Below are 18,221 nucleotides of genomic sequence, written 5' to 3' on the forward strand. Positions count from 1 at the left end.
CTGTGTTTGTGTGTTGTACCAATGCTAAAGGTGCAGGTTTCAATCAGTGTGTGTCTGTGTGTTATTCCCCCCCACTGTATGATTATTAGGTTAGGTCCTCTCACAGCTGCCATTGTAGTGGCCATCAAGAGCGACAGATACACTCTTATCTAGGGGGCTATTTCAGCACCCACACAAGTAACAATCACACCCTAACAATGATACTGCTGGTGTGTGTGTGTGTATGTGTGTTTAAAGAAAGCTAGAGCAGGCAGTCCTTGCACCTTTTCTGTGCGTGCTTTTGCTATTCTCGCCTTATTTCAACACCTCGACGTGTATGATGTGTCTTTCTGATGACTCTACCATATCCAAATCTACATTAGTAGTTCTCAAAGTCTGATTTGAGTACTACGAGTGATACACTGGCCCCACTTGAGGTAACCAAAATTTGGTTCCGTTTTATTTCATGTTTAAAGTTTTCAAGTCCGCTACTTATGAAATTGTTCCTGGAAGTAGTTTTTTAACTTGAAAATTCTGTAAGTAGAGATGTGTTTTCCATGTAAATGCCCTAATCTGTTCCAAGCCCCCCAAAATTCAGACATAAATCTTTTATAATGTATAAATATGCATCAAAACATGTTACAATTAGATTATTGCACAATAAACATAAAATCTGAGTTGTTAATGTTAAAAAACAAGAATGGATAGAGAATAAAAGGTAATACACTCGTGTAAGCTGTCGGCTCACGAGGGGCGAATGAAGAGGAAGCTGGGATACACACATACGCATACAGTAGAGGTCCCTCTTAGCCAATTGGATGCCAGGAATGCTAGGCAACAGCCAATGGCAGAGCAGCTATGTTACGTTCAGTAAACTCTGAGAGCTGCAAGTATCAGCCATACTGTATTTTTGCATTTTGTATCTTGAAATTTGTTTCTGAAAGTGTTCCACGGATAGAAAGACTTGTGGTTTTTAGAAGATAAACGTTATTAGGAATTAAAATAGTTTGATATTGAAATCCTACTTGATGTTTTTGTTTTTATACAATTTGTAAAATTAGTTTAACTAGTAAGTCGCCATTGTTATTGACATCGCAGGACGGTGACGTCACATTGTTACGCTGCCGGGCTTCCAGAGTATAACTGTAGCGAATAAACATGTCATTTGTTCAACCCTTTCAATATGAACCCGAGAGGAACATTAATGAGCATGACAGCACTGTCGATATTTCACAAACGAGTAGCAAAACCAAAATGAACAGGAAAGACGGGATGAGACGAGACGAGAGTAGGGAAAAATCTGCCGAAATGTGCTACACCGGTGAAACTTGCTACAAGAGGTGAATTTTTCACCCAAAGTACTACCGTGTGCTTTCAGCTTGTTTTGTTTAGATGCATACAGACCATACAGAACATACTAAAGACTCTTTATGTAAATACTTAAACGTAGTAATATCAAATAAGGTTGGTTTAAATATGCTATGTGAGTAATGTGGTCAACAGATCAACAATCTGCTTTTAAGCTACTGCAAGAAAACACAATGCTTAAAAGTATGAGAGGGAAACACATGCAAAATGTATTTTGGGGCAATGAAAATGTAATAAAAGACTCGATAAAAACACAAATAGTAAGTACCCACCGCTTTTAACCGATGAGCGTATGAATTGGACGTCTCGCCGCGTGGAAGGAATTGCAGTAACGCGGTAGTATTCATCGAGTGACAGTGACATCATCCCGAGTCTCCATTGCGCGCTTAAAATATGGCGCCCTCCGTAGGTCAAAACTTACGAAATAGTATAGATATTTAAATCAATGGCAATATTTCATACGTTTCTAATAACATATTTTAGTAAAAGAGATCCACTGTGGCTTATTAGAGGCTACAAGTCCGAGGTTCCCTTTAACAAGAGGCAATATTTTCCTGTTGAGGCATGTCTTAACCTGAGAATTCTGTATTTAGAGACGTTCGTAAGTAGAAGTACCACTCTATAATATAGAAATACTAGAAAATAGCAACAGTAAAGTAGCAAAAATGTTTTCTTATTTTGTTAAATAGATTATGTTCAAGATTCACCATCTGAGCTTTTTTCCATGGCAACATTTACAGTCTTCTAACTCTTTTGATTGTCCTTGGTAAGCCATCATATCTTTACCGATTTCAATCAATTTTAGGCCATTTCTTTCTTTAACAATGCTTATCCAAAATATGAAGTCGGGCTTTCGATCAATGGGTATGTTTACATGGACACTTTTTTTCAGATTAAAAGCCTGGTCGAAAAAAAAATTCTTCATGTACACACCCCATTTGGAATATTCCAACCCGATCCAGCCCATTCCGATCAAGATACTATTCCAAACGAGGGGTGGTTTATGCCAATTGATAATCTGATCGGCACGCGGAAAAACCCTTTATTCCAAAATTTTGGAACAAACCGTCCTCAACTGTGACGTCAGTATATGCGTTTCTGTCATTCCTGGATGCTGGCAGAAGAAGAGCGAATGAAAGACTGGGTAGGTGCAACTTGCGCAAGACTAAACTGTTCTGTATACAAGACAAACACGTTGCTGGAGATATTAAAAGATCTTAAAAATTTTGAAATACTTGATGGTGGAAAAACGAGATAAATATCAGAAATAACCCTCATGTTTAATCTTTAATTGGACAGAACAATTTTTTGTTGACACGGATGTCAGTAGGTTTTCCTCTTCTTTACTATTTTTTCTGGTTTATTTGGTCATGCTACCTTTACATGCTGTGGGAAAAATGAACTATACTACATAGGTAATTACGAGTACATCCTGTTCATGTGCTTTTATTGTCGTAGCAAAAAGACATAGCAGACATGGACTTCCTTTTGGTTTATTGCATGGGGGGAAAAATGTTTTAGACCTATTAATTCATCTGCAACAACAAGAAGAGAATGCATCAAAATACAAATGGTAAGTTTGTGTTTGTAACTGAACATTTTAGCGATCACTTGATTCAAAAATAAGATTTTTATGAACGTGTACACTAGTTATTGTGCTTGCAAAAAAGTGCAAATTGATGATAAATTTTCTTAAATACCTTACTTCTTACCATATTTTGCATGATTGCGACGCCACATGAACACAGCATCAATCTGAGCACGTCAAAATAATTTGTTCTGAATGAAATTGTGACGCATGAACACGCAAGACCTAATTGGATCAATATTTATTGTGCTTCCGATCATATTATTCCCAATGCTGATCGGATTGAAGAAATTTTGTCCATGTAAACATACCCAATGACGGCTGGCTTCTGTCAATGAACAGGGACCTGTTGGTTCCTGTAGCGATGGCAACGCCCAGTGGGCAAGACAGATTTTTTTTTTTTTAATGCTGATTTGGAGGCTATTTCTTAACCAATCGCTTAAAGAATATAAACTTCCTCTGCCCAATGTGCACCCTCCCATAAAATTTGACAACTGTGTGATTTATAGTCCCTGAATAAAGCCAGACAGATATTTGCTACTCTTTACGTCGATAGACATCCACTCCATTTTGACCACGAGGGCCTGGCAGCGACTGAATGATCAGTAAAGGCCTATCGGCCCACCAGGCTTATAGAGCACTGGTAAAACCTTACACTTACTGGAGCATTGTGGCAGAATTAAAATAGAAATTTTTAAAAATATGGCACGTGATCTGAATACTTTTCCTGCCCATGACTAACATTGACACAGTTAATTCAAATAGGATCGAGGGTAGTTAGCGTGATACTTTATGAACGGATGGTCATACAGTGGCTTGGATGTTTGCAGTCTCATTTTTTGTGATCTTTTCCCATGGCTCTTCCTTGTAGACTACTGACCCAAGATAGCATTCATAGGGATTATGGGCTCAACTAAAAGAAAAAATATCAATAAAAATGCAACCAAGCAACATTAGCTGCACTGTTCATGAATTGCTTCAGTATTTTCTCACATTGCACAAGCATCACGCGCGATGGGAGCGGGGGATTCAGGCAGTGTCCAGAGATGAATGATCCCAGTACTTCTTGCCTCGCCCACGGTTCTGGCAATCCCTGGTGTGAAATATCTCCAATCCATCAAGTGTCTGGGTAAATCATTAATTTTATTAAAAAAGCTGCTATGCACAATCATTTGAAGCCCAGTTATCGAATATCATTTTAATGAGCATGGCAAACCTCCTAAGCAAAGTTGCCTGCAAGTCGCTCTGTAGTATCTTTTGTTTTTTTCCCTGATGCAGACGTATTGACAAACACGCACTCAGCCTATCACGATGCCCGTGGGGATGCGATAATGCCCTATGCAGTCCTATAAAGCCACACATAAAGCAGTCAGACAGTGACATGCCATTAACTTAAATCACACTTTTATGTCTCTCGCTCTCTTTTTTCTCACTTTCTTTCCATGCCGTCTCGGTGGCGCCGCTCACTTTTCTTCCCGTGCGTTTCTCTCCGTCCTATCTATCGCTTCCACTCTGCACCCACTCTCATATTTTTCCTTTGCCCTCTCTCATTTTCTCGCCACATCTCTGCTCTTAAATCTTGGCCCGTTACAGCCTCATCCAAGTGTTCATTCCCCCCTTCGCCGACCCCCTCCCTCACCCTGTCTTTAATCTCATTTTATGTCGGCCCTGCAGCATCTATCAGTCATTTGTTTATAGCACTCTTATCATTCCGCTTGCTGGCATTAGGTTTTCCTATGCAGGTTTGGAAGAATCTGTGCGGGTGGGTGTAGAACTGGCCTGCTAGCAAGTGTATGCACGTGTCCATTTTAGAGCTACACAAATTATTATTTTCGTAGTCGATTAGTCACAAAATATTATTGCGATTATGTGACTAATATTACAACTAAAAATGAAGATCTAAGAAAAATTGGATTATAAATATTATGTAATAATGTAGCCATATGATTGTTTTCTAAAAGATAAGTGGGTGCTTTCAAGCGTCTAATTTGGATTAATTGAATGCAATTATTATCTGATGGTGTAGTGGTACATTCGCCTGACTTCGACGCAGGCAGCGTGGGATTAATTCCTACTCAGTTGCGTTGTGATTGTGAGTGCGAACGGTTGACTGGCTCTTTGTGGTCTCTATAAATGACTTGTGACCAGTCTAGGGTGTCAGCTGAGATAGGCTCCAGCACCCTGTGACCCTTACTTGGAAAAGCTGTGTTGAAAATGGATAGATGTATCCAAATATTACCAGCTGATTTCATTGAGCAATACCAATATATCCGAAAATATTTGCTTTTTTTTTTTTCATTTTTAAATAATAAAGAAGCGAATATTTAATACTTTTCCTTTTTTGTTTTTAAATCATAATCAAATAAGTTTCCTTTTTTTTGTAGATAAAAAGATATATAATATATATTTCAAATCTGTTAAAAAAAAATTAAAAACTAACGTAAATAGAGAATATTTATTTTCCTGTTTTTTAATGTATAAATAATTTTTTTTAAAATACTTTTTTGTAAGACAGTAAGATGTTTTTTGTTAATTCCTTGTTTGTTTTGTATTTGAAATACAAACAATGCAGTAGAATTAATATTAAAAGTGAATGAACGTTTTGTTTTTTCCATTTGATTTATATAAATTAAAATTTTTAATAATAGATACATATTTTTTAATAAGAATTTTTACTAGTAAGAAAAGAAAGGAAAAACCCAAATGATGGTTTGGGCATCGTACGGTACGTATCCGTATCGCGTTAACGTGCGGTAATTAATTAATTTAATTAATCACGTTAAAATATTTGACGCATTTAACGCATGCGCGGAATGACCCGCTCATGCATGACCTCAAACAGATTACAATGACGCCGTTTTTTACACATTGAGAGCTAAGAGGCAGAGAAAGGCGAGTGGACACAGGCGTTCATTGGACCGCGCCGTTTATTGGCATAAGCTTCGGCAACTCCTTCACAACAAACATAAGTATCATTTAGTGAAAGCACAACAAAAATAATATTCCTATTTCTAAAAAAAAAAAAAGAATGTTATTTCCCAATCAAAATAGCAATGCAAAATAAACATAAAACTTACTCAGACTTTGGTCAAACTCTATTCAAACATTTCGTTTAGCTCAACAAATACAATGGATGGCAATATTTAGTCACAATATACAAACTATCAGAGGTCTCGTATATTTTAAAGCCAGCACTCAAATGGCGTGGATGGACCAGTAAACAGGGAAGTACGGCGTTGGTCGAGGGACAAAACACACTCATTGGCTTGATTTCTAAGTTGTTTAAAACTCGCCATTGACACCTTGTGGTGTATTTCAATCACTACCTTACGTAGTTAAAGACACTGGAAGAATGGCAGGGATTTTTTTTATTGAAAATTTTACAAATGTTGTTAAAACAAAAACATTAAGAGGGGTTTTAATATAAAATTACTATAACTGTACCAATATTTATCTTTTAAGAACAACAAGTCTTTCTATACGTGGATCCCTCTAACAGAAAGAATGTTGATAATGTTAATGCCATCTTGTGGATTTATTGTTATAATAAACAAATACAGTACTTATATATATACAGTACAGTATGTTGAATGTATATATTCGTCTGGTGTCTTATCTTTCTATCCCAACAATAATTTACAGAAAAATATGGCATATTTTAGAGATGGATTGAATTGCAATTAATTAAGATTAATTCATTTGTAAGCTGTGATTAACTCGATTAAAAAATTTTAATCGTTTGACAGCCCTAGTTCAAATTTAATCAGTTAATGTAAACATATTTGATGTATATTACAATTGATATTGTAGATGTTTGAAAGACGTTATAGAATGGATCATGTAATTACGTGTAGAACATGAAAAATAACGTCAGTTACTTTGCTGAGTAACTAATTACTCACGTTGAGCTAATTGAGTTACTCAGTTACTTTTTGGGAGAAGTAATTTGTAAGTGTAACTAATTACTTTTTAAAGGTAAGATTAACACTGGTCATTGTTGACGAAAACAGCACTGGCACACACCTGTTTAAATTAATGTGAATAGTACCATGGCACTACACGTTCAATCCATTTGAAGTTGGAGGGTTGACACTTTCCCAGTTTATATGGATTGAATGTCTAGCGCCGTCAATGGCAGCCAACGATTCAAACAGGTGCGTCTGGACATTTTACATCCACTGTATCTGTGATTCATTTCACTACTTCTTCCACTCGCTATTTTCGTCTTCTCCAGAGATCAACTTCTCATTAGCTCTATTTGTGAGCTGCATCTGCTCGAAGAAATGAAACCGTAAAAGAAAAACTTGAAAATAAACAATATGGTAATTGAATTTCCTTCTTGTTTTTTTATTGCCCTATAGAGGGAGCTTATCCACAGTGTCGGAAGCGGTTGTTGTTTATTGTTGATTCATTATTTACTGCAGTAAGGTGCGCTTGCAAACATCACAGCATTAAACATTCATCTCCAGCAAGACCCGGAGAATGTCACCATCAATCATCGTCACCCTTCACTGTCAATATCCACCCTCTTTCTTTCCTTCTTTCTTTCTACTCAGTCAATCTTTAGCATCCTTCTTTCAGCTTTTAATTTTCTTTTTTCCTTGAAATTTCATTTGACCTTTTAGCAATATCTTCCTCCCTTTCCTTCTCGTATTGTATCATGTCATTTTTATCGCCACCTTAATTCCATATAAAACACTGTACTGGCACTCCTCCTTTTTGTTGCCATTATTATTCATGAGCGTAAGGTTCTGATTCACACATTTGTCAGTCTAATAAAGCACATCGCTTTGATATGCGCCATGCTTTCATTTTGTTCCTCCATTTGGGACTTTCTTGACTCAATTCCCCGCAAAGAATCCCGTAGCTCAGCTCAAGTTTTGCATCGACTTTGTAGCGGCATGAAGGCAAAATGCTCTGACGGTTTGATGGAAAGCGCTTCAGAGGAGCTGCAAAGTGGAACATTAGTTTAAAAAGAAAAATCACACAAGAATTTTCCCTCCAAGATCAAGCCCACATCCATCTGTCAGCTCTATCGATACCTCCTAGCCTTTAGAAGGCCGGGCGGCGCTGGACTCCATCCAATCTGACATTCCATGCGATGCGGGCTGCAACCAGAGCATTTTGTTAGTAATTACCGAAGAACAAAGCCAATAAGGATCAAAACAAGCCTGACTTTGTCTTGCATTAGAAAAATAAGTGTGCTGTCCTCACAACACGTGGACTATGTGAAGCTAGTGAGGCAATGAAGAAACACTATGTAGACAAAGCAAGCTTTTCTTGTGTTTATTGAGCTCTTATTGATAATGGCAAAAAAAAAACAACACAATTTTCTTTAGATGCACAAAAATATGGTACCTCAACATATGATCGCTCCGACACACGATCTTTTCGACATCCGACGTAAAATTTTACTGGCCGTTTGTTTCTACATCCGACGACGATGTACAGTATGACAGTGCCGCAGTTTCTTTGTTTTCCCGAAAGACGGCCGCACGGCAGATTTTCTTGTGAGAGAAATCAACACAGGTTCCAAGAAGGTAACTGCAGGTGGTGACAAAAGGAAAAAGGTGACGCTTACCATTGAAATGAAGATGGAAATGATAGAAAGATATGAGTGTGGTGTTCGCATCCGTGAACTTGCTCGACAATACAATCCCGACGGTCCTCCTCTAACCTCTGTTCGCAAGTTAAGGTGTCAATTCTTATTGTGGTAACATCGCCAAAGAAACGCCAGCTTCGTCAGGTTTTTAATCATTTATTTCAGAACTTGTGCAACACAGCACGCCAACTGTCCACCGCAGTTGACACCAACAACAAAAAATTAAAAAAGAAAGTAAAATCCCTCCACCGCACTTTTCTCACTCCGTCACGTCAGCCACGTGATGCGTTCATGTTCAGCACGCAAAACACGAACGCCACATTAGAACCCGATTCATTACATTATTCCAGGAATTATTATTATTATATTACCGTATTGGCCCGAATATAAGATGGCCCTGAATATAAGACGACCCCTTCTTTTTCAAGACTCAAGTTTGAAAAAAGACTTTTTGAACACCAAATTAATTTTTATACAGAAAATAATGACAATACATCTGAAACAAATGATTATATCAATATATTCGAGAGAAAAAGTATGTTGTTTTGCCTCATTCAAATCTTAATATCTGAACATTTAAATATGTAAACTAAAGTGCAGTCACATTCGTAAATGAATGGCTTCTGGTTTTTGAAATGTAAACAAACCAATCTATTGTGATAGAACAACAAAATTGCAATAACTGCATTAACCATCAAAGTGAGGTCTAACTGTAACTGTAGTCTTGAAACAAGTCTGAATAAGAAAAAACATTGCAATAAAATAATGCAAACTGGTTAAACTTGAGAGTGGCTGAGAGCTATCATGACAGAACATTACTCCTCAAGTTCAGCTTTCGCTTCAATGATATCTGGCGCCATCTAGCGTCGTGAATGGGTATAATGTCTAGACCCCAAATATAAGACGACTCCTACTTTTTCAGTCTTGTTTTAATGCAAAAAACACCGTCTTATATTCGGGCCAATACGGTATTTCACTTTTTTATAACGGTAGATGTCCAATTAATTCCAATTTTTATTTGTAATTTATTTGTTTTGCTATGTTTAATTGTCATTTGTAATATTACCAGCAGTATTTATTAAGGATTTAGTGTAGCTTTTTGGGCTGTGGAACGAATTAATGGAATTATAATGTATTCTTATTAGGGCTGTCAAACGATTAAAATTTTTAATCGAGTTAATTACAGCTTTAAAATTAATTAATTGTAATTAATCGCAATTAATCGCAATTCAAACCATCTATAAAATATGCCATATTTTTCTGTAAATCATATATATATTCTGTAAAATAAATTGTTGGAATGGAAAGAAACTACACAAGATGGATATATACAGTGGGGAGAACAAGTATTTGATACACTGCCAATGGGAAAACCCATTGGCAGTGTATCAAATACTTGTTCTCCCCACTGTACATTCAACATACGGTACATAAGGACTGTAGTGGGCATTTCACTCTACTGTCATTTAAATCTGTCTATGCTGTCCTCACTCCGAAGCGTCTACTTTTTCCAAAGCTAGACAGCTAGTGAACGATGCCTTAATAATCAGACTTCTTCCTTTTTCATCTGATTTATTAATAAAATAGCCTCAAACCATTGTCCTCTTCAGACCGTCATAAAACTACAAAAAAAAAAGTACACAAGCATTGCATTAGCAACAACGTTAGCTTAGCACGCTATACAGGTTCACTAAACATAAACAAAGAGCGTCTCATACAAAAAATAGAACATTTTGCTTACTAACATAATATGTACATTCTTTACAACAACCATACTTACGGACAAATCTTGTCCAAGGATCATATAAGCACAACATTACAACGTGGGCGTCAGCCCGAGACGTCGTGCAGCCATATTGAACTGGCAAGAAAAAAATAAACCATGTCGCAAAGCGACCACAAGAGTTCGCTGTTAGACAGCACAATAAGCCTTGCTGTAAAGCTTACCAAAAGGCAGAATACTGTCTGAGCGGGACATGTGCGTTAATTGCGTCAAATATTTTAACGTGATTAATTTTAAAAATTAATTACCGCGCGTTAACGCGATCATTTTGACAGCCCTAATTCTTATGTGAAAAACCTGCTCGAAATAGGACCATTTCGACTTACAAGCAAGGTCCTGGAAAGAATTAACTTCGTATGTAGCAGTGCCACTGTAATACTATATTGCAAAGTTGGTGTTCGAATGCATAGTTGGCTTGATTGTACACATAGCATGTACAGTAAGCCACAGTCATAGCAATAAAACACTTTTACAAAGTTCAATAAACAAATAACAATCTTCATACAACTATTTGCAAATACGAATGTTTGCAAAGCTTAAGTGTAAAAGGGGTCAAATATGTCGAGTTTATGAGGTGCTACTTGGCAGAAAAATGATCATTTATTGAAGACAAATGCTCTTGTGTCATTGGAAAGCAGACAATGTATCATTTGAAAAGAAGCTATCTCACTTAGTTAATTTTTACCCAAAATACTTTGCACAATGAAATTTTACGTTTTTGGCAAGTATAAAGTCACGTAACTTTCTAATGAAATTATAACCTTTTAAAATATTAACATCTTTTTAACGCAATGACATGACAATATGTTAAGCATACATACAGTACATTCTCAGGGGTGCTCATTTTAAAAGACAATTTAAAAAAGAGCAGGTACAGAAGTACTTAAATACGTTTAAATGTGGTTACTTTAGTTAAGGGAAAAAAAAGACATTTTTTGTTGTTTTTGTGAACCTTTGTTTATTATGGATAACTTACAGTATAATATTCCCATGGTTTTCTCCTTTGTTCAGATGCTCCTTGCTCAGATCTCCAAGGCATGCTGTCCGGATTATTAGCAGATTCACAAATATCAGCGTCGTCCATGAGGGACATTCACGGCTCCATGGGCGCAGCCAGACTAGTGGCAAGTCGCTCAGGCTGGTTCCCCAACCCAACACAGCCCATTGCTGGAGAAGAATGGCTGCAGGTACTTTGCAGACGACTAGGAGGGCTGGCAGAGATCATTCTCATGAGAAAGATTAAATTTAATAAAGCAAGCCAGTACATGGTTTTTCAGTATAAAGTCATACTTTAAAAAAAAATCATGAAATGGAGAAGATCGATTCTTACCTAATCTAAATAAATGTACATACATCTACAGTACATTAATTTTGATAATGGTACCGTATTTTTCGGACTATAAGTCACGTGTTTTTTTTTCCATAGTTTGGCTGGGGGTGCGACTTATTCTCTGGAGTGATTTATGTGTGAAATTATTAACACAATATTATATCATTTCACATGCTCTTTTCACACCAAACCGCCAGAGTGCCCTCAAGGCCTGTGTTTCAACATTAGTGGTAATTTTAAAAAACAATAAAAACAAGTAAGAAGGGCTGAGCAAAATGGCACCGAAAAGAAAATCATATTCTGCAGATTACAACCTGCAAGTAGTGAAATATACAGCCGAAAATGGTAATCGAGCAGCAAAAAGAAAGTTTGGAGTTAGCGAGAAACTTGTGAGGGAGTGGTGAAATGCGGAGGTCACTCTTACTGAAATGAAGGAAACATTTGACAATGATGGTTTGGTAAACTTGTTAGCATATTCTCTATGCTATAGTTTTTTGAATAAATTTTGTTAGCTACAGGGTATCACAAAAGTGAGTACACCCCTCGCATTTCTACAGATATTTAAGTATATCTTTTCATGGGACAACACCGACAAAATGACACTTTGACACAATACAAAGTAGTCTGTGTGCAGCTTATATAATAGGGTTAATTTATTTTCCCCTCAAAATAACTCAAAATATAGCCAATAATATCTAAACCCCTGGCAACAAAAGTGAGTACACCCCTATGAAAAAAACGTACATCCCTAAATATCCAAAGTGCTGCTTGTCATTTTCCCTCCAAAATGTCATGTGACTCATTACAGGAGTGCTGTCAACATTGCTGCAGAGATTGAAGAGGTGGGGGGCCAGCCTTTTAGTGCTCAGACCATACGCCGCACTCTACATCAAATTGGTGTGCATGGCTGTCACCCCAGGAGGAAGCCTCTTCTGAAGACGGTACACAAGAAAGCCCGCAGACACTTTGCTGAAGACATGTCAACAAAGCACATGGATTACTGGTCCTATGGTCAGATGAGACGGGCGGGTATGGTCTGAGCACTAACAGGCTGACCCCTTACCTCTTCAATCTCTACAGCAATGCTGACAGCACTCCTGTAACGAGTCACATGACATTTTGGAGGGAAAATGACCAGCAGTACTCGATTTGGACATTAAGGGATGTACATTTTTTTATAGGGGTGTAATCACTTTTGTGACACACTGTATATTATGTTAACTACCGAGCACGTTCTCAGTTCGTTGTTTTTGCGAAATGTAACGTTAGCACACCTTTTCAGCCTGTTTTTCTCTCTTCTATTCTTATTTTTATTTTAAATTGCCTATCAAGAAGACATGCCTGTTCTTGGTGTTGGATTTTATCAAATAAATTACCCTCCAAATGCGACTTATACCCCAGTGCGATTTAAAGTGTATGTTTTTTTCTTTGTCATTGCACATTTTTGGCTGGTGTGACTTATACTCAGGTCCAACTTATAGTCCAAAAAATACAGTAACTTCCCATGTTAAGATCCTTGAATAGTTGTCTTTAAAGTGATCCTCGATCTTTAATACAAGTAATTCTTAAAAGATAAATATTAGTAAGAGTTATAATAATTTGATATTAAAACCTCTCTTAATGTTTTCGTTTTAATAAAATTTCTAAAATTATTTTAAGTGATAGGTCGCCATTCTTGTTGCGTCGCAGTGGGTGACGTCACCGGGCCGAACTTCCAGCGTGTCACTCTTAGCTACCCCAACATGTCGTCAGTTCTGCCCTTCCAATTTGAACCAGATCGGAAAAGTGAAGAGCAGGACAGCACTGTCGGTCGTTCACAAGACGAGCAGCAAAGGCAAAATGAGAACAGGAAATACAGTACCTTATAAGAGAAGAATTGGGCAAAACTGGTGATGTAATCGCTGCAAGTACGTCTCATTGGCAACGGAGCGAGAGAGTGTATGCTGTAGAGAACTCTGTTTTTTGTTGGCAGATCTTCAAGGTAAGATATTGCATTTTCAAACTTATCCCAGTATAATTATGTAGAGTGTTAGTGTCCAGAGCTGTCGTATGCTTTACATACAGTACAAGCCAACAGTTTGATGGGAACAAATCCTGGAATCGAGTGTAATCCATGTCTTGTACATTGTAACGCGTGGTAGGTAGGATACATGCATAAAAGTAGCAAAAAGGGGAGAAGCTTCCACTTATGCACATTTATTCACGAAAAAAAAAAAAAAATTTCAACTTGACCACTCGTCACTCGGGTGGTCAGCGGTACGCACACACGCGTTCCCAGACGAACTCCAACATAAAAGTAAGGTCCATGTCAGAGTCACTGTCGTCACTGTAGCGTGCCATAGTGCTTTAATTATTTGGTATGATTTGGGGAAAACTCCCACGAAGAATAGTCAACAAAAAATATAGCAATAGTAATCCAAATCCACGTTTTTTCACTCACTCGAAGATTCAGGAATTAGACTGATCTCATGGCAATGTTGCAACCGCGATCAGGCCGTCGAATCCACAAAATAGACTGATCCGAAAAGCCGCTGTGGGACCGACAAACCCAGAAAGTAGACAGATCCGAAACCAATATTGCCGCCGTGGTGGGACCGTCGGATCCAGAAATTAGACGGATCCCTTACTTGACTGAGGATCCAGGAAAAATGTCCGGGCGCCAGTTGTAACGCGTGGTAGGTAGGATACCAAAAAGTGGAGAAGCTTCCACTTATGCACATTTATTCACTAAAAATAATAATTCCACCTTGACCACTCACGTCACTCCACTTGTTACGATTTGACTGGAAATTGCATCCAAACGCAGCACATCGTGGCATTTTACTTCGCGAGTTTAGGCAGCAATACGCAATTGTTGTATACACATTTGGAAACATCCCATTTACGTCATCACTGCGAGCCCGCAAAACATGGCGCTAACTATCGGTCAAAATGTGTACTAAATATTATAAAATATTGCCATTGATTTAACATTTTATGTGTTTCTAACAACATATTTTAGTACAAGAGAACAATTGTGGTTAATTAGAGCCTACATGTACTTAAGGTAGAGGATCACTTTAAGTTTTTGGGATGTTCAAATGTATTGGACGTCTATCGTCGTTAATGGCAGCCATTGAGTTGAGCGAACTGAAGAATTTAAGTAATGTCTACTCAAAATCTTTAGATAGAATGCCTAATCGGAAGTTTTTACTTCATTTTTTTTACAGTTTAATTCATTGAGATGCACCAGCACAAACATGAAAGGCACTATACTGATATACATCAAGCTGCTGTGCAGTAAAATATAAACTAACAATATATGTGTTGTAGGTGGATCTCGGCGTGCCCAAACTGGTGCGTGGGGTCATCACCCAGGGGGCAAGAGGTCTAGAAGGCAGCACCAGCGCTGAGAACCGAGCTTTTGTCCGGAAGTACAAACTGGCTCACAGTTTGAATGGAAAGGATTGGACGTACATCGCGGACAGTAAGACAGGCTTTGCAAAGGTAGAGTTCATCACCAGCTATTAGTCTGCCGTAAGCTTTAAGCACTCTTGTAGACTGATCATCTTTAAACAGGGCTTATTGGTCTGTCACAACAATAATCCCGCTGAATGAACCCGGTTTTACTACTAAGCGATTCGTGGGGGGACTACAAACTGACATCTGACAGTTTTCTTCTCGAGAACTTTCAAACCCTCTCTCTTCTAGCTATTTCATTCTTGGAAAATGATATATATTACAGCCTTAATAATTCAATTTAATCACGGGGCTCCATATTGAGTCTTCTGCACTCTCTCTGGTTCTGTTTTTGTCTGTCTTTCATCCTCTCGTTCACTCATCCCCGACTCGGCTCTCATGGGTGTAATTAAAAATTGTCTGTCCTGCATCACCACTCAACACTGCTGGCAGCGGAAGGCGCTGTGAGACAAGGTCTTTAAGAGCTGTAATAGTACTACTGAGTGTCTGGATTTTCTGCTGTTTTCTCTCATCTCTCTGTCTTTTTAAATGAGCGACCTGGGAAATCCGTTGCATGTTTTTAATTTTTCATTATGGATATGGAGAGGACGGAAGATAGAGATCAATTCATCAAGCTAATATTGCACTTTTCCTACATTTTCTGAGTGATGTGTTACTGTCGATCCACTTTGCACCTTGACAATCAAAGGACTGAGTCTCTCTGTTGTTATTTTTATGGCACATGTCGCGCTTTATAGTGAATCAATAGTCATCCTCGGGACCACGTGACTTGAGTGGAATGTCTGCTATATTTTCTGTTTTATTTCTCATGACAGTTTTACCTGCACTCTTCAAAATAGCTGTGAATCTATAGACAAGCTCTTTGATAGCAAATAGCAGAAGAATCCTGACTGTAGCAGATGACAGTCAAATAAGCGTCTGTTGTCAGCTGAGGCAGATTTCCTTGTTGACTGTCCTCGACACAGAATAGCAGAAGTGTTTTTCCATATTTCCTTCATGCAAAATCCCTAAAACGGGAAAACATCAGATATCATTTTGACTCATCATTATGAAATTAATTCATATAGATGAAATGTAATGTGAACTTGTCTTTGATTCTTTCCGTCAGATTTTTGAGGGCAACAGCCATTATGATACACCCGAGGTGCGGCGCTTTGAAGAGATAATGACTCAATACATCCGAGTATTTCCCGAGAGGTGGTCCCCTGCTGGAATTGGCATGAGGATGGAGGTCCTTGGTTGTGACCTGCCAGGTAAGAGGATAGATAATGTTCTACACTCAAGTTTTAACTCATTTGCTGTCCTTGAAGGCAAAAGGCGTCCAATCTATTTTGACTTAAGAGGCTGGCAGCGTCTGATATTATAGAATATTGACTGTTTTTTTGTTTGTTTGTTTGTTTGTTTTTTTTGGGGGGGGGGGTCAATTAAGAAATAACGAAGTACTATATTTACTGCTTTTTTTGTTTTTAAATTATTATTACTTTTATTTATTTAAAAAATATTTACTGTTTAAAAATGGGTGGGGGGGCAAAAATAAAAAAAATGACAGAATATTTACTATCAAGAGGTAATGTGGGCAATTTTAGGTCAATTAATTATTTTCAAGCAACACTAGGTAACTTTTCAACCATTATAAAATATTATCATAACATTTGTAATAATATGTCAGCTGACAACTTGTTGAATGACATCTCTTTTATATCTTGAGGAGGTCTGTATCGCTTTCACCGGCACTAATTACCTTTGAGGAGGGTGGCAGGAACCCTGCCACACACAAAAAACTGCAAATGTGCCTTACGGCATAAGTCACTTCTCCTTTCCCCATTCATATAAAGATGGAAGTCGATGAGAATGCTAATGCGCGAATTCCGCAAAGATGGCTGAGCTACAAAAGAGACAAAAAGTTTTGTCAGAGGAGGAAAAAAAGAGAGGTTACCAAGACATACAGAATAAAAATTGGCACGTCTTTCATTCGCTGGCGTGACCCCCACCAACCAAAAACGTCAGAGTTCGGGTGGAACGGGTGGGGTTAGCCACACTAAATCACACGGTTGCTAACAGTCATTTGCTATTATTTAGCCACAACTGGATTCATTACCTTATTGGTATTCATCCTTCACACAGCTTTTGGAAATAGAAATGTTGTTTAATCCATCTGCAGGCGACCGGGAGATTGCTTTTTGATTGATAGATTGACTGATGATTTTACGACACTGCGCCGGTGTGCGCTGGTCCTCATGGGAAACGCAGTCTTCCTTGAGGCAAAACACTACCGCTTTTGTCCACCGGCGTCGCTAAAATCGACCCAAACTGAAAAGTTACGTTGTGTTGCTTTAAAGATTAATAAACTATTTTAATAGTTTTCTTTTTTTTTTTTTTTTTAATTTGAAAAAAAAAGGCAGCAAATTAATACAATTTAAGAAAAAAAGGCAATACAACTTTTAAAAAATAAAAAGTTGACTTGAGCAATTTTAATGTCAATAATGTATCAAACATATTATTCCACTAGTAAAACTGCTTGTTTTGTTTTGTTTTGTTTTGTTTTGTTTTGTTTTGTTTTGTTTTGTTTTGTTTTGTTTTGTTTTGTTTTGTTTTGTTTTGTTTTGTTTTGTTTTGTTTTGTTTTGTTTTGTTTTGTTTTGTTTTGTTAAATTGAAGAAAAAAAAGTAAAAAGGAATCAATTAGTTTTAAAAATGTGGATATTACTATTAAGAGGCTCAAAAAGATTATTTGGGCATTTTTCTGTCAACAATGTCGCTTAATTATTAACTGACTATTAGAATTGTCCATAATTCAATATTTTAATTTGCTAGAAAGATTAATTGTTGTATAATCGTGGATGCCCAACTCAATTTCGGATGTAAAATTAAACTGTGTGACGTCCATGTAAGATACCAGTAAATATAAAAAAATAATTGATTTAATCAAAATAATATAATGTTTCAGTGCCATTGGAAGCCAATGAATTAAAAATCTTTACACGTTGATTATAATCTGTGTACATCCCTGATAAATTTATATTCGGATGTGTGCTTGCAATTAATGTTTTATTGTTTGCTCATCTTCCAATGTGTGTACGTATTTACTTGGATTACACTCAAATGGCATTAAGC

At 37.4% G+C, this 18,221-nt stretch overlaps 1 protein-coding gene across 2 annotated transcripts in view; it reads left to right on the forward strand.

The window, feature by feature from the left end:
- Positions 1-18,221, forward strand: part of LOC130927578 (neuropilin-2-like) — a 191,337-nt gene that overhangs the window by 109,285 nt on the left and 63,831 nt on the right. For both annotated transcript variants that reach the window (XM_057853518.1, XM_057853517.1), the window contains exons 9-11: positions 11,332-11,507; positions 14,963-15,136; positions 16,218-16,362. In XM_057853518.1, coding sequence (XP_057709501.1) covers positions 11,332-11,507; positions 14,963-15,136; positions 16,218-16,362 — 495 coding nt within the window. The remainder of the gene's footprint in view (positions 1-11,331; positions 11,508-14,962; positions 15,137-16,217; positions 16,363-18,221) is intronic.

The sequence above is a fragment of the Corythoichthys intestinalis genome, chromosome 12 (assembly GCF_030265065.1).
Source record: "Corythoichthys intestinalis isolate RoL2023-P3 chromosome 12, ASM3026506v1, whole genome shotgun sequence".
Lineage (NCBI taxonomy): Eukaryota > Metazoa > Chordata > Actinopteri > Syngnathiformes > Syngnathidae > Corythoichthys > Corythoichthys intestinalis.